At 41.2% G+C, this 23213-nt stretch overlaps 1 protein-coding gene across 3 annotated transcripts in view; it reads right to left on the bottom strand.

Moving 5' to 3' along the window:
* Positions 1 to 23213, bottom strand: part of PDZD7 (PDZ domain containing 7) — a 573233-nt gene that overhangs the window by 385064 nt on the left and 164956 nt on the right. For all 3 annotated transcript variants that reach the window (XM_085606490.1, XM_085606491.1, XM_085606492.1), the window contains 2 exons: positions 21418 to 21594; positions 6982 to 7129 (listed from right to left, as the gene is read on the bottom strand). In XM_085606490.1, coding sequence (XP_085462616.1) covers positions 6982 to 7129; positions 21418 to 21594 — 325 coding nt within the window. The remainder of the gene's footprint in view (positions 1 to 6981; positions 7130 to 21417; positions 21595 to 23213) is intronic.

The following is a 23213-nucleotide window of genomic DNA, read 5'->3' as shown; positions in this document are numbered from 1 at the left end:
GAAACGCGTTGGCAGCAGTGATTGAAAATAAAGCAGGAAGGCAAGCTGCATCGGATAGCCGCATGGCAGGGTGCCGTCGAGTGCCGTCCTAATGCTCCAGGGCACTTTGGTTATATATATATATATATATATATATATAGTTTACATAGTGGTAGTAACTACCATATTACGTTTCCACCTCATTTTTTACAGTGTGTCCTGCTAATGGGTGCAAGTGATTACACAACATATATGCTCCTAATACATCATAGGTGTGCAGAGGTATTAAACACGTCATAAATCTTTGCATTCAAGAGTAACTCTGTGTGCAGGTGACAGTTGACAACTTGTGTCCAGTATGTTCCACACAGGGTTTTTGGCTTCACAGAAAAAGTTTCCAACAGGGCAAAGATTCTAAGTAGTAGATATGAAGTACTGTAAGCAGCCTTGGGTTATTAGAATTATCTCAGCATGACAATTTCTACTTACCATAGAAGACTGTGTGCATCAGTTACTAACCTTGTACATGTGCTTGTTTTGCTTCAGAGGATGGGCTACCTGTAATGTTTTCACCACAGTATGAAGGCTGCAGGTAGTATGATCTTTAGAAGCTTCAGACATTGGTTATTTTAAGTGAATAGTTTCTCTTTGGACAACTTTTCAATAGAGTGTATATTGTTCTTAGTTCATACTTTTTAATACTCTGTGGTGTATTTCTCATGAGAGTTTCACTGTTTGCAAACCGTGTGGTACAGAGCAAACTCTCTCCATACAGTAAACACTGTTTACAGTACCCACTTTCAACTCATATCAACTTAATTTCTGAATGTAGGTTTGGTGAATGTGAGAGATTTAATATAGATAAAAGCAGTCCATAGTAGAGCATTCATTTTGTAACAGACATTGAGTATCATGAGGAACTTGGCTTTCTCTGAACAGTCGTACACATATTGAACACAGTGTACAATGAGGGTTTCCCATATATCTGTGGTTAATTGTTTACGTGAACAAGGCTACCCGTGAAGTGTATGATTTAGGGTGCAACTGGTGCTCGTGTATAGCGCTCTGATACCCGATACCTTCAGTTCAAGTTAGTGCTATATGAAACTCAGTGGAAAAAAGAAAAGGGTCAATGTTGCACATAACACATGCTTCCTACACCTAAGGGAGTTGAATCTGTGTTCCCATTAATGATGTTTTATAATATTCTGAGTTATTTTGTACATACTTTCAGGCCTCTAATGTCATGTTAGTTTATAGAGTAGTGTGTATAAAAGACGCTTGGATGATGTCAGAGATGTCATCAGTGATGTCATTGAGGTCATACAACATGTCATGAGCGATGCAATATGTGATTCCCTAAGCCGTGCATGGCAGCGGTGAAAGTTATAGATAGCTCTGAATTTTTTTAGTTCAAAATGTTAATGTTGTGACTGACTGTCACCTAACTATAACATTACTTTACCTTTTGTTTTGTGAATTTCTAAGTTTAAAAAAAAACATCTTTTTATTGCAGCTAACTATATTGTTACTTTAACCTTTGTATTGTTGAGTGAATTTCTATTTTTTTTAAGTAATATTTTATTACCATACGTAAGCCAACCCCCCATCGCATGCTTTTCAATGGCGGGGAGGCTAGCTGCAGGGCCTGTGGCCAACCTCCCACAGGTGTCCAACCTCCCACAGGCAGCCAACCCCATGCTATTCACGGCCTTTGGCTATAAGATTACTTTAACCTCAGGTTTAACTCCTGCGAGACCGAAAAAAGGGGAAAAAAGCACCCTGTGCCTAGCAGAAAGTTCTATTTTTAAATTGCCGATTCTGCGAGACTCTTGCAAGCCTCTTGAGGAGCCAACTACCCAGATATACAAATATTTTTGAACCTTAATTTTTCAAACACTACTGACCAGGTTTACACTAAATCATTAAAAGCACAATCTGTGGACCAAGATCTAGCTTCCTGCCAAATTTTGTGTAATTTCATTCAGCAATTTCTGCGGTAGCGCTTTTTAAAGAAGTCGATGGAAAATACATGAGGATTTTGCATTTTGGGACCCCTATTTCTCATCCCCTGCATAACGGATCACCACAAAACTTGCAAAGCAACCTAGGCAAAAAGGAGCACTTTTTTGGAAAGTTTCATGAAGATTTGTCAAACAGGGCCAAAGTTATTACCAACACAAAAGGTAGGGGAGCTGGCAGGGCCGAGGGGGTATGTGGCACCACTTATGACCCCTATGGCAGCTTGTTAGTGGGCTCCCCAAAATGCCCATTAAAAGAAAAGAAAAAGTTGAGCAGTGCGGAGTTGGCACCCCATAAAAGAAAATAAAGAGAGGTTGGGCAGCGCAGGAGTGGGCCTCCCACACTGCCCATAAAAAAGTTAAAAAAGGCAGAGAAGAGTCCGATCCCCACACATCCTATAGAATAAATTTAAAGAGGGCAGTGGCTAGCAGTGAATATAACATTATTTGCTCATTTAATATTCGCTGCTTTTGCCAGGGGAGCACCTACAAGAGCTTTACTTAGTTATTTTTTTTGCTCCTGGTGATACCCCCAAGAAGGGGCTTTGGCACCGCCAATCATTTCCTTCATGTTGTGGGGGCTGCAGAAAGTGCAGCCCCCCCCCCCCCAGCAACAGTAAAAGAAAATACAGTAATCCCCTGGGTCATTAAATCCATTACCCATGGGGAGCTTACCGTCTTCTTTATTAAAGAACCCCTAGCTGGAGCTCTATGCTCTTCAGATGAAGTGAAAGTCTCTCTTGTGGTTATTTTTATGATTGAATTTTCTAGGCCAAATGCAAAAAGAATGACTTAGACATGTTACTTTTATTAATTAAAAAAAAAAATATGTCTGACTATTTATCTTAAAATTTTTCACCCAAATAATGTAATAATAAAAACTAAGCTGAAAGACTCACACACTTTTTTTAAATTAAAACTTTAGTACACATTACTATAAAATCCAATATAACTAAACATTGCATTACGTGAATTACTGAACTATACACTAGATAAAAAATATTGGTGCTTTTTGGAGAAAGATGATAGATCTGCTTTATTTATATTGATATGCTCACCCTTTGACAAAGCCACTTAGCTCACTTTTCATATTTTGGTGATATGACACTTTAACACAGTCAGTAAATCTTCCTGAGTGTGGCCCGGACCTGCAAGACCAACCGCACGCGGCACATGTTAGAAGGCTGTGTGGGGTTGGCTGCACACAGGCCAGACCCTGCAGCCAACCCCTAACCCCAGATGCGCACCTGGCATTTTGTATGTAATGTTATGCCAAAAATTAATTCTGCTATACATTTTATTAATTCAATCAATTGTTTATATCTTGCTTGTTTTGGGTTTATTTGTTATTAATGTCACTGTTTGGTCTCTCTTTAGATTAAAGATTATGCTAGCATTACAGCTATCACTTAATAATTTTACTGATGAATTCAGGAGCGGCTGGTGTCAGGGAAGAGTGGTGGGGGGGTCGAGGAGGCTGACAGGGGTGGGATGAGGGAGACGATGGATGAAAATAAAAAATAAAAAAACTAATTTTTAAAAACGTACCTGCCGCACACCGCATCACTCACTTCTGCTCCTCTCCACTGCAGGCACAGGGTCCCAGACTCCCCTGCAGCCAATCCAGATGCTGGTCTCATGCATGAGAGCAGCATCAGAATTGTCCTGAGGACCCGAAAATTTGCGCTCCAAGAGAGACTGGGTGCCTGTGCCTGCTGTCTCCAACCCGGCAACGCAGCTCAGGTTGGAGACAACCTCAGTGCTCATGTCGGCTTGGCCGCCCTAAGATGGCCGGCCAAACCCACATGTGCACTGATAAGTGCCCACCACTCCCCCTCATCACTGTTACCCCAATGGTCCCACCCTCAAAGGAAAAATAAAACGGTAATAAGCACATTTTATTATCGTTTTATTTTTCACGTTTTAAGGCTGCTGGTGGGGGGGGCGACATACCAGAGGAGCCGCCGCTGGATGGTTTTCAACATATTGCAATTTGCAACATTCAAACTGTTAGCATGTGCACACGCACAAACTTACTTTAACTGAACCTTACAGCATCTGTTCCTTGTACACTGAATCTAATCTCAGAATATTCAGGTGCAGCTAGTTAAATATTTAATAAAATGAAATCAAAATGTTCTCCTCTTAATGGTATATGTTTTCTTACATTCTATACAACACAGGTATTTTGGGGGTCAAATCATTCATTATTTTAAATATTTAGGCATTACATTTATTTAAGGAGTTTTTATGTAGGACTAACAGGTCACCTTAAAGCCAATTTAGAGCACTATGTGTTGATGGGAAAAGTCCACGTAGGTAAAGCCTGAACTCCATGAATTATAAGAACAGAGGATGGCCCAGTTCAGCCACGAGGTCCATCCAGGTCATCTGATTGAGGGATTCATTCTACTTCAGGGAATCGGATGAGAATTGGAGAATTTAAATGAACTATGATCTTGTCTCATTGTTGGGGGATGGGTGGCTAATGGCGTACTTTCTCTGAAAAGGTTGGTTTGAAAGCCTTTTTTAAATTGGAGGTAGTTTTCTAAGGCTAGATAGAGATAATTCCAGGAAGGGGCACAGGTATCATATAGAATTGCTTTCATGTTTTAATCCTCTGGGTTTGCTTGAGCAGAGGTGTGAGGCATTAGAAGATGTAAAGTTCTTCATAGGGCAGTTAAGTATGACCAAGTTCTGCACAGTGGTCTTTTCACATTGAAGAACCTTGTGCATGATACAATATACAATTACATGTACTGAGCAGCAAGCCTAAATGAACAGCACCTCCCCTTTGTCCCAGCAACAATAGATGCGAAAAACGATGTGTACACACTATGAACACCTGCTGCTCAATGGGCTGCCATACAGGCAATATAAGAAAACATATATAGTGGTGCACCAACAAACAACAGATGTATAAACGTCAAATCGAAGTACCACTGTAAACGTCTTCAGGGCATTCATATTAAGCATATCGAATTGCCAAACACCCGATCCTTTATATGAAAGGATTTTTTAAATGAAATTGTTACTCCATTTTAGTATGAATTTCAGGGTAACATTTGTGAGACCCTTCCTTCTTTATACAAATTATTAAAATGTCATCTTATATATAAGTCTAAAGCTTTAAACTCTAAAAAAAAAAAACATAGAACAAGGTAAAGTATTCAACATTAGAATGGCATTAGGGATTGAATCAATTGCATCTAATTGAAAATCTTCAATGATTTTTACTGCTCAAATGTGGTGTTAATAGATCAATTTTACAAAAGTGGTACGAGTCTTGTTTCCTCTCCTCTAATCAATTCAGATTTTGAGGCTATGTCTTAGTTTGCACGTTTTGATGACTATATTAACAGTGCACTGCAATGTTGATTGCAATTCTGTTACGTCATTGCTTATATTTTCTTTCCCACCCTATATATATTAAGAAAGTGTGATTTTTTAACTGTATTATCCTTGTATTCCCACTTACTGTACATAATGGTTGTCTGTTATTAAATTCTACTACAATATTTGAACTAAAATAAATATATTATTCGCGGATACCTCATGGGTACAATTGGGCTCAAGCAGCTATGAAATTAACAACAGAGCTCTTATTCAAAATGGATACTCTTGGCAAGAAGATCTCAGAGAAAAGGTGGAGTACTCTGTAGATATCTGTCTCTTGTTGTCCACTGGATTAAGGTAAATTGTGTGGAGTTGAATGGTACAATGTCCTAAATGTTTTTGGCTGAACAAATGGATCATGAAGAGGTGCACACAAATACACCAGTACCCTTAGACCGCATGGTACCACAAAACATTTTTAGTGCATGTTTCCCTATTAAATAATTCTAATTAAATAAACAACATTAAATAAACTACCATTAAGAAAAGCATTCTCAATGTGGGTGTAGATGCCAATAAACTGCATTACTGGAACACAGATGAGAGTCTCCCAAATTTGCAAATATACTAAAATGGCATCTTTGTCTGGGTCACTAACTCCGATAAAATAGTGGTCTCAAGAAGGAGTGTGAACAACCCAAACCAGCACCATTATGGAATTTGGTCTGCTACCCTGAATGCCTGTGAAACAAAGACATGTCATAGTCAAGAAGGACTGTCACGTTTGAATTTTATGAATTATATAGAATTTCCCTGTTGGCATACAACGGGCACTCATCAGTGTTACAGTACATATGATATAACTTCTTGGCTACCATAAGTAGTACAGGGGCATACAGTGTCATTTCTGCTCCATTATGATTTTGGTGGGAAAACAATGCCTTTGTATCAAGCTTTAGTTTAGAGCTACAATGCTTTTGCAAATCTATACTGAGAAGTAAGAAAACCATTAAAATCCTCATTGGCCATTGCTTTCCAAACTCCTAGATAGAAAGCGCTGCAGTGAACCCCAAACCTGGATACAGGTGTGGAATCCCAGGATGCCAAGGAAAAGCAGAACATCCAGATGGTGGATGAATGGACAGAACAGCAAACAAACAATGGAAACTCTGCCTAAATCCAATTAACACAAGAGAGCAGGAAATGAGAGAAAAACAGAATAGTGAGGGAACTGGAATGTGGTGCCAATCCAGACTGATCAGGAAGTGATACAACACAAAGGAAAGTTACCAAGCAGCTTCCCTGTCCTTATACTGGGCTTAAATACTCTGCTTCCAAGGCTACCCTGGATTTGGCTCTCCTAACCCGGAAGAGAGTACACAAAGGGGCTTGTGGTCTAGTTGTTGACTTTAGCTTCTATTGCCTCATTTGCCACAGCTTTCAGCTAATCCTACAGCCAAATCTCCTGTTAAGTAATAATGCATCTGGAATATGTGGCCTGTCTCTTCACTAAAGTTTTCTGTCTTCTCTCATTAAAGCTCGTGTGATCCCTCCCTGTGGTGTCAACCAGATGCTTCTTCCAGTTCAAGACACTTTGTTACATGTAAAACATAGAAAAGAACTATGAAAGTGGATTGGTCTGTACCTTGATTGTCAGCATGACATGTGTCTGCCCCTTTAGCACTTCCACTGCCTTGCTATGGCTTATGTCTTCAAAGTTGACTCCATTGGCTGCAAGGACTTGATCTCCAACTCTGATGCCATGCTCCTCTGCCAACCCTCCTGGGTCAACTCTATAACAATATCAAGTGAAAACATTGTGAAAGTTGACTGCCACAGATTGAACTAAAATAATATGATACAAGAGAGAACGCAAAGAACTTAAATCTGCATGCAATGCCTGGCAAATTAGTTAGTGCATGTATACTTAGGGGGTCATTATGATGTCAGGTGGAATTACTTCCGCCCAACAGCGACTCAGTCATGGGACCGACAGACACCGGGTCGGCGGTCCTGACCGCCCCATTAGGAAGCGACCGAACATGGTTTGGTCATAGTCCTATATTCCCCTATGGGAGTATGCAGTACGGATGTAAATCGGCCGTAATGCATGCTCCCATAGTGAAACGGCAGGTGCGGTTCATCCCTGCACCCCTTGGTAGCACCTCAAGGTACCAGCCACAAAGTGCATGAATCAGCGGGGGGCACTATAGGTACCCCCTTGCATTCCAACCGGAGGTCGTGCACCCAAGGGGGCCCTGCTGGGGGCCCCCAAATACGCTTTCCGACATGGTTTCCATGTCGGACATGCCAGCATGGAAACATGTCAGAAACTGTCATCATAATCTCAGGGGCGGAAAGGCCCACCCTTGAGATTACTACCCGGCTTCCGACTGACTCTCTGAGCCCGTCGAAAGCCAGCCGGATTGACCGGTCGGTTTCCTTTCTGACGGCCTCCACTGTAATGAGGCGGTCGGAAAGAAAACCAGATGCCCGTTACGATGCGGTTGTAAAGGTTCCGAACTACAGTCGGAGCCTTTACGAGCCGCATCCTAATCTGCCCCTAAATGTTGGTTGCAAGTAGAAGTGTTAAATGAGATGACAATATATATCTGAAGGTATATCAGAAATTAACCAGAAATATATAATAAACAAAGTAAAGAGATAACTGTTTTACATGTGTTTCTATTCAAACACTTACACTCATCAAAAGTATCAAATGATTTATACAATTAAAAATATATTTGATATCTGTCTAACAATAGTCCATTTTAAACCATTATTAGCATATATACTCTATAATAAGATCGGTATTAGACTAGCCCATATAAATAACCTAGAAGGCCAGGTACATTTGCACACAGCTGTGTAGGGGCACTCATGACACTTTGCAGTACTTCAGAAAAGTGAAATAGGTGCCTTGGTAATGAGAAGAATCTTGGAGAACCAACTAACGTCCACCACATCACCAACTAGCATGTCACAATATGCATGAAGTATCACGTCATGATAGAAAGAAAAAATATTGTCACAAAAAGGCTACATATTCTGAGAAAAAAGGACAACAGGAAGAACTCTAGGAGAGAAAGTTTGTAAAAATAAAATGCTAAAACCCCAATGGCAGAATGATCAGAGTCTGCACATGCAAATTCTATTACCTAGTAGGTACTTGTTGGTCTCAATTATCATCACAAATCAATGAAAGTAACTGCGCCAACACCTGGGTTAAGCATTTAATTTAACCACTAGATTAAAGTTTGTGGGCAGACATCTGAGCTCGCCCCACTCCTAATCCAGAAAGAAAGTTTTCTGGAACCTGACTATATATTTAAAGCCTCGATTTGATATCAATTTACACGTCAAGACATGAACACGGAAGATGTTAGTCAGGAAAGCATGTTCAATTCCAGGTGACGAAAGAATCTTCTACAGTGGCAAAAACTTTTTAAATTAAGGTAAAGTATTACTGATTATACAATTACTGAACACTCTTCATAAAATGGAAGTCCCACAATGACGTCAGTACCTATTGGGTGGCACATTTCAGGAAATATGGCCAAAGGCAGAAGAACACATCCCTGTCTTTGCTAAGAAACCTTTATTTGAGCAGGCAGTTAACATGTCCACACATAAGAATTGACATATGTATGTACACTTGGCCATAAAAAGCAAACTTTAAAGTGGAAGAAAATCTTAGGTGGCTAGCAATCAAACAAACAGACTAAAGTGATAAGCATCTACATAAAGATCCTTGATGGTTGTACACATTATGAGGTTTGGTGCAAACAGCCAAATGGGAAATGAGTGAATGGACACATTTCATGACCAAATACAATTGGGACAGTGTAACTTGGTAACTGCATGTCAAGTGTCTGTGCAACTCATCATGTTAGTTAAAGATAGATATTGGCGAGGAAAGCATCTTAGAAATACTCTTCAAAATATTTATGAGTACAATAACATTTACACAAACAAGGCATACAAACACCATGCAACACAAATCAAAGGAGATAAACATTTTTGAAATTAAACTACTCGTTGAAGTCCTGTTTGTAAAAGTTTAAACTGATGTTACCCATTGCCGCGATATTCATTTTAATTTCACCGGGCAGTGGTGAGTATTGATGCAACTGAATAAATATAAACAGTGACTAACCAAGTAAGCGCCTATTTATCTATTTATGAACGTTGCACGTACCTCAGCTACTTAAAACTTAGTCTATTTGCCACAAATGTATCACAGTTTTGATTTTACTTACTTTCACAGCTTGAAACATCATAGGGAATGCTAATTGATGCGCAGGAAGACAGACGTTTCTAGCAGTGATGGACTGCAAGCAGAGTTAAGATGTTGTGGCTGCTTATACTCTGAACCAGAGGTGCAGCTTGGTCAATAAGATTGCGGGGTGTGTACTTCAGATTTTCCAACAAACACGCTGGTGAATTCAGACAGACATCACCATACCCGACTTAAAGTACCAGTAGCCACATATTAACCAGAAAATACATTAGGGGGTGTAACACCCCAAACAACCCCAGGAAGCTATGCCCCTGCTGTTAATTGGAGCCCAATAAAGACGAGGGCACGGGGAGGTGCAAACATTTTGAACAAGCATTGGCATAGCCAATAGGTCTCGCCTTTGGGACCTTATAAGTGTTTAGTTAGTGACGATTAAGTGCTTTGGGATGGGTGAAGTGTGCAGGTGAAAGGGGGAGAATAGTGTGCAAATTGCCAGCTTAACAGGAAAAGTGTGGGGATGAGATATGGCTTAAGGGCTACAGCTGCCGCTTTTGGAACTGGGTTGGAGTCCCCGACGTTGGTTTAACACCCTGTGGTCCTGGGCAAGTCACTTAATCTCCCCGCGCCTAAAGCAAAGTTAACGTGCCCTTGTATAATATAAATGTTGATCTTGTAAAGTGCTCCAAATCCTTCTGTTTGAGTTCAGGCTATATAAAAACTGAGCGAAAGTAGTAAACATCACCAGAAAACGGACTGAAAACACAGAATAGTTTGACATACAGATGTCACTTGCCTTGAAACGCCGGCTCTCTAATTAGGTACTCATACCTGTATGTGACTTAGAATGAATAGGACAGGAAAGAGAGCAAAATAAATTAAAGAGAGAAAAGAGAAGAGAGCGAGGCAGGCAGGGAGCAAGAGAGGGAAGAAACGGGGAGAGGACATAGAACGGTTGAGCGAGGAAGAGAGGAGACAGACGGGGGAATGAGAAAAAAAGAGAGGGGAAGGTGAGAATAAAAGAGAGAGTGAGACATAGCAACAATTGATTGAAAAACGAGAAGAGGCCGAAAAGGAAGAAAGAGAGAAGAGTGTGCAGAGGAAGATGGGAGCGAGATAAGAAGAGAAAAGGTTAAAGAGAGGTAGAGGAGAAAATAAGAGAAAAGAGATTAAGAGAGAAGGAGGGAGGAAGAAACGGAGAGAAGAAGGCATGGAGCTAGAGGGGAGATTAGAGAGCGACTACAAAGAGAGTGAGACAGAGCGAGAGACCTGAGAGAGAGTGGAGAATGCCCGGACTGTAAAACCGATGGACCCTGCATATTTTAATCTAAGCAATTTTCTTCAAGTGTATTATTTCTTTTTGCACATCACGTTGTCAGTCATATTGTCGGCACACAAAAGCCTCTCCGTTCCCGTTTTAAAAGCAGTTTTTACACGAATTCCATGATATCCCTTCCTCGACAATACAGAGAGACAACGATTGGGGCGATAGGGGAAGTGGCGGAGAGGGGCAGTTTTTGGCAGGCGCATAATTGCACCGTGTTGTTGGCCCGGCTGCCCATTCCTCTGCGGATTTGGCATAGTGGGAGGTTGACAAGAATTGGAGCAGTTTTGTCTTGCTCTAATGGTTTGTCCAGAGCAACGATTCATGTTTTCCCCTAAAGGCTGCCCCTCATTAGCATGAGCTCTGGGAGAGCGCACACCGACCTCAGACTCCCCGCAGGAGAAGCCTAAATAAGCTCCTGAAAAATGCCCGCGAAGGAGCTTTGGCTCCTGCTTTGCGCCGCGGAGATGTGTAGCGCGGAGGCCACCACAGCCCGTTTCCGAATTCCTGTGTGACACTGTACCCAATGTTGTATTATCGCTGCAAATATTAATTTATTAATCTGTTTAGGAATAGGCGTTTTAAACATGGACAGCTAAAATACTGGGTTTTTATGGTGGTTACGTTAAAAAAAAAAAGCTGTACTCCACAAGACCAGAGCGATGTATTCACTTATGTATGTATTTTGATTTAAGAATTTTATGAAACGCGATAGCTTGTGGCAAAGAACCACTTCATAAACCGGACCTGGAAAATGTGTTTACATTGCGTTTTTTCAGGCTTTGTGAAGCTTATCGCTCTGGTCTGTTTCATTTGCAGACTGGAGAATCGTCTCAAAATGAAGTTGGTCTCCAGAGTCAACAAGCGCTGTTTACGCAAAACAGTGTCCGGCCGTGGCCTCAAAGTGAACGCGACTGCTTGGAAATCTGATACCGAACAGATGGCACACAGCACACCCCTGCTCGTAACCGCAAGCATAGGCCGTGGGCGGATACATGCAGACACCTTTGACCAATTGCGTGATGTCTTTTTTAGAAAGACACACGCAAAGACCAATGGGAAAAAAACCACCCGCACAAGCGTGTGGAAAGCCCAGAGCGATTCTAAGAAGTCGTTTACCTAGCGCAGCACATGCGAGCTGCACTAGGCTCGACCTAAAAAGGGAAAAAGGGGTCAGAGGTACAACTGAGAGAGAAAAAAACCAAGAGGTTGTGTGAGGGCTGCCTGTAGAAAGAAGTACAAACACTGAAAGAGAGAGAGCAAGGCAAGTTAAAGACCCCAGGCTAGGGAATGGATCAGAAACCATTGCAGAAAAAAAAAGAGGCAAATGAAAGGATGAGAATGGCACATGAAGGAGGGAAGATTAGAGTGCAGTAGGCCAATTTGGTTTAATAATAAAAAACTTTGCACCATTTGTACGAAAAAATATTTATATATGAGCAACAACCCAAAACATATACCAGCACAAAAAAAGTTATTTAAATAATGTAGAAAGATAACCTGTAGGACAATGGCATACTTTTCCCAAATTTTTGGGAAATAATCTTCAAATGGGAACCCTCAAGTGCCTTTGAATTTAATTGTTTATACAAACTGCAAGACCAGAATTGTGTTAAAATTTCACAGTTTTTCTCACATTAAAATAATTTTATTTGGGAATAAGTGGTTATATCCATTGGAAAAACTTTTTATGGATGCTATAGCAGTATGTAGGTATAACATTATATTGACATGAATGTGGTATTTGTATAGAGCACACCTAGCTTAGCAATACTTGAGATCTGTCTTACATTTCAAATACTTAAAATATTTGCAACGTTTAGCAGGAACCTGAGGTGTGGAATTTCAATATTATGGAAGATTTTAGGGCTGCATTATCCATTGGTATAGGAATCTTCAAGGAGCAAATCTAGACAGGCAGCAATGGGGCACTGTATATGGTGATGGAGGACTCTTTAATAACCTGTGGTAGCCGGAATCCGGAATGATTTGAGGATGTATTGAGGAAAGAGGGGGTACATGGAAACTTTAGATCTTGGAACATGCTCATCAGTGACATATAGGATGCCACTTCTTCTGATATCATTAGCTCAAAAACTGTGTGATGAGGTTTTTCTATGATCTAAAAACATTTTATGTACAGGGCACCAAGTTAATGTTGCCTGTTGTGCACTGTGGCCATACAGAGGCCCTGTTATTCTGCCATGCAAAAAAACGTTTGAGGATAACAATATATTTTATAGGCTAGATTTGTGCCTGGTGCACATCGGAGATCCATTATTCCTTTTGTTTTCAATTGAGGAACTGATATTTATATTTTTAATTAATTAATGCTTATTATTTAACTGATTTGCTATTTTCAACTCACTTTTCCTACAGTGCCTTGCAAAGATCCTTGATGGAGACTGGAGTATACTGCGAAGTCCATACATATGTTCATTTCCAACCCATGTCCTACTCGCACCGGGTGGCAGAAACTCAATTCAGAGACGCGTAGCTTACATCACTAGACCTATGTCAGAGAGTCTGGTCTCGGGGAGTAAAATGGGGGCACGCGACTGATTTCGCCCTGCACCTCCCGGAGGGGATTTTGAAGTAGAATGCGGTCCAAATGCTCAACCAAACACTCACCATGTACTATGTGCCCCATTTGCCTGAATTCTCGATGCATACTGCTGGTCATCACTTTTGCCCCTCCACTTACTCGGCTTGCGCTGCTCCACAGAACCTCAGTGTGGTGGAGCTGAGCAGACCTCCGCTACCCTGGTTGCTCTGCACTGTGTTTCGCTGGAACGCACGGATACGGCGGAGACTGTTGGCGAGGTTCTCTTTTCAATCCTCGTACGGCTCTGCATGAGCAGGACAGACACTGCAATGACAAAACCTTGAGGGACATGCGCAGGGCTGAACTGGGAAGGCAAACCAGCACTGGCAGTTACGTCTGGGCTGCAGTGTGGGTTGGGTGCTGGTGGGAAATACTGCTGCTGCTTTTGGTAAAGGGGGACGATATTGCAGCACTGCTGCAAAACCGTCCCCCTGTACCAAAAACGGGGACCACCGGTCCAAAACCAGCCCCCACCCTTCCAGCCCACCGGGAAAACACCCAGTGCCCTCTATGGCCAGTGCGGCCCTGGACACACAGTACGCAGTGGGAGTGCAGGCATCAGCATCAACGTTCTTTGCTCATGTCGGTGCAGACACCGCTGCTGCAGGATGCGTGGTGGATGGCTGAGCTGTAGGTAACAGTGGCACCAGCTCTACTGCCACAAATAAGAAGCTGTTCAGAGCATCAAAAGGGTTGGCACCGCCCATGGGGCCCAAGGAACCTTTGACTTCACTTGCAGAACCCTTAGCCCAAGTATCCCAAAACGTACCGGCAGTAGCAGGAAAAAGATCCTGCACTCATGGATGCCTCTCTGGGGATGCTTCAGTCCAAAACAGATGGCCCCGCAGAAACTTCCTCCAGTGGGGGGCCCTAGCAGATCAGGCACGGTGCTTGAGAAAAGAAACAATGCTCGGTCATTGCTACCTGCTGAGGAGTATTTACAGGAACCTGCACCACTTGTTGCAACAGTAGGTTCTGACGGTTAATCAATACCAAGGTGAGCACCAAGGACATTCGCCTGCCTTCCTTTGAATCCACTGTGACGGACTACTCCTCTAGAACGCTACCGGATGGGTGATCTGCAACATATTGCGCCGATTCAGGCCTTCTCCATACTAATCGTTAGGTTGCCATCCCACACTCTAGTCCTGATGAAGACCCACATGACGATAAGATCGCATACGTAGGGTTGAAACGTCGACAACATCTAGGCCCAGTTCAAGACCCTGCTGGCAAGAAAACTTGAATTATTTGGAGCAGCAGGGTCATTGTTGTCTCTCATACTGGCCTTTTTACAATTGTGTACATATCTTTTCAATCACCATGTATATACTACGCACTGATTGTGTCACTCATTTCACTTTGTCACTTATCCATAATTCACTTTTAACTTTCACAGTGCTGGCATCCTCTTTTGCTACAAAGAATGATATGAATATGGGTGAAAATATAAATGATGCAATTTATATAGAAATACCTTGCCACCCAATGAACTCGATTCCACTGTGGTTTGTGTACCTTTGCTTTCCCATGTGTTCCGTTCGAATAATTTTCTTTTGATCATTTACCTGTGGATTGATATAATCTGTTTCTTATCATTTTAATTGTGATGTAAAGCAATATTGTGGTCATACACGACAGAACCACTGTACTTTTTGTACATCTAAGTTGATGACATCAGACGTTATGGAGGAAGCCAAACAGCCAAAAGCAGCATGGCGTCTGCGCGTCCTCACATGTGTGCTACTAGTGGTTGGAGCTAGAGGCTAGCGTTCAAGCTTTTTTAGTGTGCTGCAGCCTGCCAGTTGTCTCCTGTTGTGAGACCAACCATCTTCTGTGGCTGCAGCCAGTGAAAGTAGGGGGGAGCGAGTGAGTGACACCAGATGCACGGTTAAACTCCGCAGCAGTTGCTGAGTTTTGGCAAACTCTGCATTCTGCGCGGAGTTGGAAAACTCCGTGAACTCCGCAGAAAGAGCGGTGTCCTCCTCCCAACCTAACTGCATACATGGGAAGCCAAAGTTTTGGCATATGCAAATGATACTGCTGTCCTCACTTGTCCTCCTGCGAAGGCACAGCTGGCAATTGAGGATGCCGCTTATACTTTTGCAAAAAGAACAATTGATGGACAGAATGCAGAACAATGTCATACATTCACCCCAGTACAGAAATCTGGGCCTAAATCCATCACCTTTTTGCTCACAGTGCCATTCCAGTTTGGATCCAGCCATATGCAAATCAGTCTTGACCCTCCACCCAATGGGAACAGTCCAGCCAGAACTGCCAGGCCAGGTCCTCCCTGGACTGGAAACACGCATCCTAGGACCGGTTTCGGGCTTTCAACCTTCATCAGTCAGGATAGCTTGACTCCAGTGGCATGGAGAGCACGGGACCCACGTCTGGGCATACCCATACCACTCGGGGTGACAAATTCAAAAAGAACAATTGATGGACAGAATGCAGAACAATGTCATACATTCACCCCAGTACAGAGATCTGGGTAGAAATTGAATTTGGATAAAACCAAGCTTTTAGCGAATAGGGACCCTGACCAACCGGACTCTCGATATCTAATGTCAACTTTATACCTGGGGATCAAATCTCTTTTAAGACGGAAAGTATTGTATCACTAAATTACAAAGCACGTTTTGTGGACTCACAAGCCCTGTTTAGAAAGTGAGAAAGATTACATGTAGGCTAAATAGGAAAATGTAAGATGATAATTTTACCACGTTACCGTAACCTATTCAGGTCCATTACCATGTACCTTTACCAGAGCTTCTTTAAAAGATTTTAAAGCAGCTGCCAAAAATGCATATGGCAATACAAGAAACCCAGATGCGCTATAAAGTGTCTTCAATTACCACCCAATGAGAGGGGGTTTGCACTTCCATCAATAGGGAGTTATTTCTTATTCGCTTTCACGTTTAGACTGCTTGAGATAATTGAGACGGGTGCCTGGGAACTTGGCAGGTTATTTCCAGAGTATTTGACATCTTCTCAACTGGTAATATTCTTATTGACACGGTTTACTTCAAACACACACACTTCACACTTCAACCCTCTATTAGTCTATCATAAGGTGTGGCTGGATATTCAGTCTAAATGACACATACCGCGGTTTCATCTTTGCACCTTGTTTGGACACATTTCTTGTCTCTCCCGGCCTCTTTAAGATACTCAGTGTATGTGTTTGCATGAGGGGAAGCTGTGGTCCCTCAGCCAATTCTTTAAAGATGGCAATCGTTGCTCCTTCTCGGATATCAGCGGCCTAAAATAAGCATTTTTGTGGCTTACAGCTAAGGAAATTCCTATTAAATCTCTCCCACAATGAAATCAGTACGAGTCATAACACATTCCTACAAAGCTTCATCAATATATCCAGACACTGGTATATTCACAGTTTCTACCAGATTCTCTGGAGCCAGGGATATAGGATTAACAAATGTAGTGCCTTGTCGGTTAGGTGGTCTCCTAGTTTTCACAACAATGCATCCATAGCTGATCTTCGAAACACTAATGTGCTTGTTCAGAATATTCTTAATATATCTCGGCCTAAGATCCAAACCATCAAAATTTTGTATGATTTATATTATACTCCAGATAAACTGTTTGAGAGAGGTCTAAGTGCAACATCGGACTGCTTCCGGTGCAGTGCACCAGAGTCAGACAATACATACTTTTGCAACCTGTGGCATCATCACTCAATATTGGCATACGGTCTTTAAATTTATTGATCGACTTTTGAAAACGAATGTCAGATTTGAGCCGCCAATGACACTACTTGGGGTAAACATCATTTACCCCAAAACCGGAACACTGCATGCCATTACCACGTGGTCGTTACAACAACCGCATTGTTACAACGCATGCGTTACTCCGCAAGTCGGAACAACAACTTGCTCTAGGTGTCAGAAGGTGTTGGATTTAAAATCCAACACCTTCCCTACTGTTGCACAGACTGGAGTTGGAATAGTAAATTATACTATTCCAACATCCAGCCCCCCCCCCCCCGAGCAAGTCGATGTTCCGACTTGCATTGTAATGACATACGTTGTTACAATGCCCCATGTATTCTGCATAATATGTGTGTGTGGGGGTTCTTCTTTGTTATACTATCTGCTAGGCTCGTGTTTGCCCACGCTTGGCTTCAGACGGAAGCCACAGACCCTGTATCCTGATAGCAGGTGCTAGGCTCGTGTTTGCCCACGCTTGGCTTCAGACGGAAGCCACAGACCCTGTATCCTGATAGCAGGAGTTTGTATCCCTTTGGGGGCTGGAGCAAGCAGTGCTACAGAATCACCCTAACCGCCGTAAGCTACACAGAATGTGGGAACCGGTCAGGCAGGGCTTTCTTGATTTTAGACTTTGTGGTGACCTCGAATTGGGGGACAATTAGGCTATCTAATGTATTTTTGATTGATTTGTGGGTTAATGAACTGTACTTATTGACTTTACCTATGCATATATGATTGATTACTGAAATGACTATTGCACTTGATCTGCTTTTGATGTCTATTATGTATTGTTTTATGTAATGATTTATACCTCCGCAACATAAAAAAAGAAAAAGGAAAAAAGAAGAAAAAGACCTATGCCAGAACTCCAACTTGATACTCCTTGATCAATCAGATGCATTCAGTCCATCAGCTGATCACAAAATAGTTCTTGATCAGCTCTCAACATCTTGCATAGCTCTCCAATAGACAATCTTCCTGTTTGACAGGACTTACCAGATAAAACTGTTCGCCTTCCTTTCGTTATAACAAACATTACGAGTGAAGCTGCTCAAGGTTCAGTACTGTATCTGACCTTCTTCAATGCTTACACGGTACTCTGAATCAAAACATGACAGAGCACCCCAATAGTCCCAAGGGAGACTAGGTATAAACATAAACAACACACAATGCCTCCTGAAGGAGAAATATTAAGATTCAGTTACTTATTTTAGGGGATGCAATAAAAAGTATCCTTTGGCCAATGTCCTTTGCATTGGAAAGCAGCACCCAATGATATATAAAAATCAACATCCACACAATGGTTTAATACAGATCGCATACTTCAGTGTATATCAACTCAAATAGTTATTTATTTAAATGACAATCAAATTGTGTAATTGTTGTGGTGGTCAATCCGTCGAAGTAGGCCATCTGTATTAAATTATTGTGTAGATACTGATTTGTCTACATCACTGGGTGCTGCTTTCCCATTCAAGGGAAATTGTGTAATGTCTACTTTTTACCACACCCCCTAAAATAACTATAATAAGTAACTCCATCCTAAAATTTCTCCTTCAGGAGGCATTGTGTGTTGTTTATATATGGTATTCTGAGCAAAGTTCTTGAGAAAAAATGCATGGTTGTCAAATACCTGCAGAAGATACTCAAATACACATAAGGAAAACTACTCAATCTGGGGAGTGTTACCTGATCTCAGATGGCCTAAAACACATCCAAAAAGGGATGTGTAAGAACAGGTTGTGTCCGAATGCATCAAAAACTGAGATCATACGGCGGGGTACTAGTGACTCAGCCTTGTTCCCACTTGACTGGCCAAACTTGCCACCACTTCCTTTCCAAGATATAGATGGAGCTCATCTTAGAGTCCTGTCACTTGGCACACTCAAATGGCCAACAATACTTAAAATACTTTTCTACCACTTCTGAGCCTCCATAACATTCTGCTGCAGCTGCTACTTCTGCTTTAAAGGATCATCTTTATTCTAGCACTTGCTGCAAAAGAACGTCAGGAAGCCTACCAGATAAAATGATTTTCAAGCTTAATAGAGTGGCAAATTATTTCTGCTGTCCTCATTCTCTGAAACTCAAACGAAAACACACCTCCCCCAATTACCATCTACTGACTCACAATCAAATAGCTTGAACTCTGTGTCTTGTGAACGAGGCTAGTTATTGACATGCACCCTGGTACCTGCCCAACCTGCTGGTGCTCTATAGTGTTGATACGCTATTATTGGGCCTGCTGCCTAAATTCAGCAAACCAAAAGCCTTACATTTCCAGAAATCTAACTACGCAAGAAAGTCTGGTCATAAAGTGTGCAAGTCGCATACATTTTCATGGGAATGGAGGAGATGAACCTACTCAGTGATGAGTGCTGCCACCTGAATGGTCCACAATGGAAAAATCTTGCTACAATGTCTGCATGTTCCTAGGTAGAGGCAATGATTTTTACCCTTTTCCTTTGCCAGAGTCTTGACTGTTGTGCCTGCTGCTGTTACGCCTTGTTTTGCCTTGTAATTTTTGATATTTTTAACAGATTGCTACGGCAACTGCATGCTGATTTACTTGGATTTACTGACTCGGCTGAGTTTCACGAACTTCTCTTTATGGGAAGTTCTGCTGCTTTAATTTTGCTTTGAAGCTTTATGCTCCTCTGATCTCACTTTTTTCTTATAAATTTCAAACTCTTCATTGGTTCCACAAATCTAAAAATCTGATCCTGATCTTTAGTATAGGGAATTATTCTGTTATGGAATGAACTTAATGTATTATTTGATGCTTTACTCTAATCATTCTTTTTTATGAGATTTCTTCAAACATTAATTTATGGACTGATCGGAAATAAAAACGACAAAAAGAGAAGAACTTTACTAATCTCTTAAAGAGAATAAAGGTTTTAAAAACTTATCCCAAACTCATCATTGACTGAATTTAAAACTGTTGATGTAACGTTGAATTTGCTCCTTGACTCATAATACAGTATTCAAAGATCCATCATAAGAAAATAATCTAGCGCGGAAATGGGGCTCAACCCTGTAAATGATGGTAAATTATTGACTGAACTATATCGAGAGATAGAGATATTTGAGTTTTAGGGCCCAGTTTGCGCAATCACCTTCATTTGCTCAGTGATTTGAGGCTACCAGTCGGCATCAGTGCAATCAGATTACACTTATTACGTACTAAATGTTCTCACCCTAACCTCTATGGAACCCCTGTGAATTAGAAAACTTTGCATTACCGGGACCATAACTTGCTTCAACCATGTTTTCTTGCTCACACCAATAATGCCCACAGGAAATGTTTGTCTCCATCTTTGAGCTGTGTCCACCTCTCAATGTGAGAAAACGAAGACTGGCTTGCCGAGTCAAAATGTTTTCATTTGCTTATGAATTGAAGGTCATTTCACTCGTTCTCATTATCCAAGCCTTGGTACATGCTTCTGTATAAAAACAATCACATGATTATATTTGAAACTTATGAATAGTCTATAAATGTGTGTGTTGTGTGTATAAATGTGTGATAAATGAGGTCACTTGTAGTGGGTTAGATTATGGTAGGTTGATTCGTTGATCACAGACTAGCACGTTTTCTTTTGCTAATAAACTTTTCAGACTTCAACTGGCAGGTGAGGAGATCTTTAAAACAATTCATCCTCCCCTGCTGTGTGCTTTAAAGTGGCCATAGCCTGGGTCAGTGATAGATCCACAAATAAAATAAAGAATGGTGTAGTGCTAATTTTCTCAATCAAAGCTGAGAGATTTGTGGTAAATTCTACAACAGCAATGACAACAAACTGATGCATGTCTCCCAAGTCTAAACGTATCCAAGAACCTACCTGTATCTGACCTTTTTCCTTTCCTTGAAATACAGTTATTTTGTCTTACAGCTTATACAGCGAGCCCCCTTCCTATTTTCATTTCATCCTGTGTATATCACATCTGTGGTAGATCTCTAGCAGCCGAGTGGAATAGATACAACCTGGACTTCCAGCACCCAGGGATGGGCTAGGCTTTTACATTCCAAATTGTTTAAAATAGGATAACTCTTAATTGTGACTATTCATTTTCTTGTGTTGTGCGACTTCAGAGAACTGTATAATATCTAGATAATTCTAGATGGCTAATATATGTTAAACACCATTACATGTAAGCAAACCATATAAGATGTAACTTACTTGGAAACATAAATTCCAAGCCCAAACTCCTTTCCCCCTCTGATGTTAAATCCCAAATAGAAGTCATCTGAGGATGTAGATAGGTGAATAATTCTTCTTATTCCATCCTCTGATCCACTATCAGAAGGTGTTGATGAACCTTTTTCCACTATCAGCCTTCTATTTAGTACGTCGACCCTAGAGAAAATAAATGATTATGTTATAATAGCAGAGGTTCCATGATAAACAAACTTTTGTTTATATTCACAATGACCCTTAACCAACATGCTTACACATTTCGCATTAGTGACTGACCACCTGCATCAGCTGTGTATTAAAAACATATTAAACTAACTTTATCTGGAACTTCATGTGTACAAATATGCTCTATATGAGTACCATATTCTTAGGTCTGGAGCAATGAATGATTCAAATAGTCAATACATTGGTGATCCTACAGAAATAGGCTTCAGGGCCAATAATGAGATGGGCACGGCCATACCAAGGTATATTTGGATCACAAAGGGCATGGGAAGGAAGGGGAGAACAATTAATTTTAATCTGAAGGATACAGAGAGTGAGTCTATGTTCTAGAGTATTGTACGTCATGCTTTAAACAGGAAAAGCAGTTGAATAGAGATTGTCATAATGCTGCCTAAATCCATTAATACAAAAGTGAGTATCAACAGCTGCATCTTTTGGGACACCTATACATGTCCTATGTCAAAGACATCTACAACTAGACACGGAAATACACTGCATTCATCATAAGGAGTGGCAATATTCAAACAGATCATAGCAAAGCTTATAGGAAAGGTAGATTTAGGATTTCATCTCAGTACTGTGAAAGGAATAGCAGATATCGGCATCAGAAAAAACACTGAAATCTATTGATCAGTGCACGATTATTACAATATACTGATCGCTAGCACATGGCATGTGGTGTATACAGTAGCATTTGACAATCTATTGTTCAGAACACATCCTACACTGATATCTCACAATGCACCTATTTATACGCTAGCGCATGGCAAATGGGAATGTGCCAACAATATCTTCCTTGCACTCACCATAACCCCTGGGGATGACCTGTGCTTGCAGTATTGTGCTGCCTTCTTATTGTACAGTCTTGTGTACCGACCAGGGATATACATTCCTGAACAGGTGCATGATTTCAATACTGTGAGTCATCTTCTGAATTTGAACCAGTATCTGAGGTGGAAGAGGATTAAGTCAATGAAGTCTAAGCTTCCCATGATAATCAAAAAACAGTATACCCAAGCAACTTCCTTAATGAATGAACTACATTAATGATGAGGAAATGGCAAGGACTTTATTTAGTACATAAAGACCATCTTGCGTCGAAACCCAGGCCCATCATAGCTAAAGTCCTAAATTTATAGGACTGGGGCATAGTCCTGGCAGACGGCAGGCTGAATGGTCCCATCCAATTAGTTTTTTTGTGTTGTAATTTTAAACAAGGGAGCATCTTACATTGAAGTGTTGAATGAAATAAAAAGGTCCCATCCAATTTGACAACATGAACACTGCAATGTTCCCTGATTATGCCCAAGAATTACAAACATGGAGAAGATGTTTTTACAAAGCGAAGGCAGAGCTTCATAGATGGGAAATTACATACACTATGTGCTCCCTGTAAAACAGTGAATCATTGCAGAGGGTAAAACCTGGGCCGTCACCAGCCCAGAAGATACTTGTGACTTGGAGGGATGGTGAAAAGTCAGAGGGGAAAACAAGAATCTTACCCTTAGTTCCAGATAAGACAGGTCCCCACAATACGAGGACACAAAAATAGA

This window comes from Triturus cristatus, chromosome 1_2 (genome assembly GCF_964204655.1).
Source record: "Triturus cristatus chromosome 1_2, aTriCri1.1, whole genome shotgun sequence".
NCBI classification, from domain to species: Eukaryota; Metazoa; Chordata; class Amphibia; order Caudata; family Salamandridae; genus Triturus; species Triturus cristatus.
This window is presented reverse-complemented; position numbering and strand designations above follow the sequence as displayed.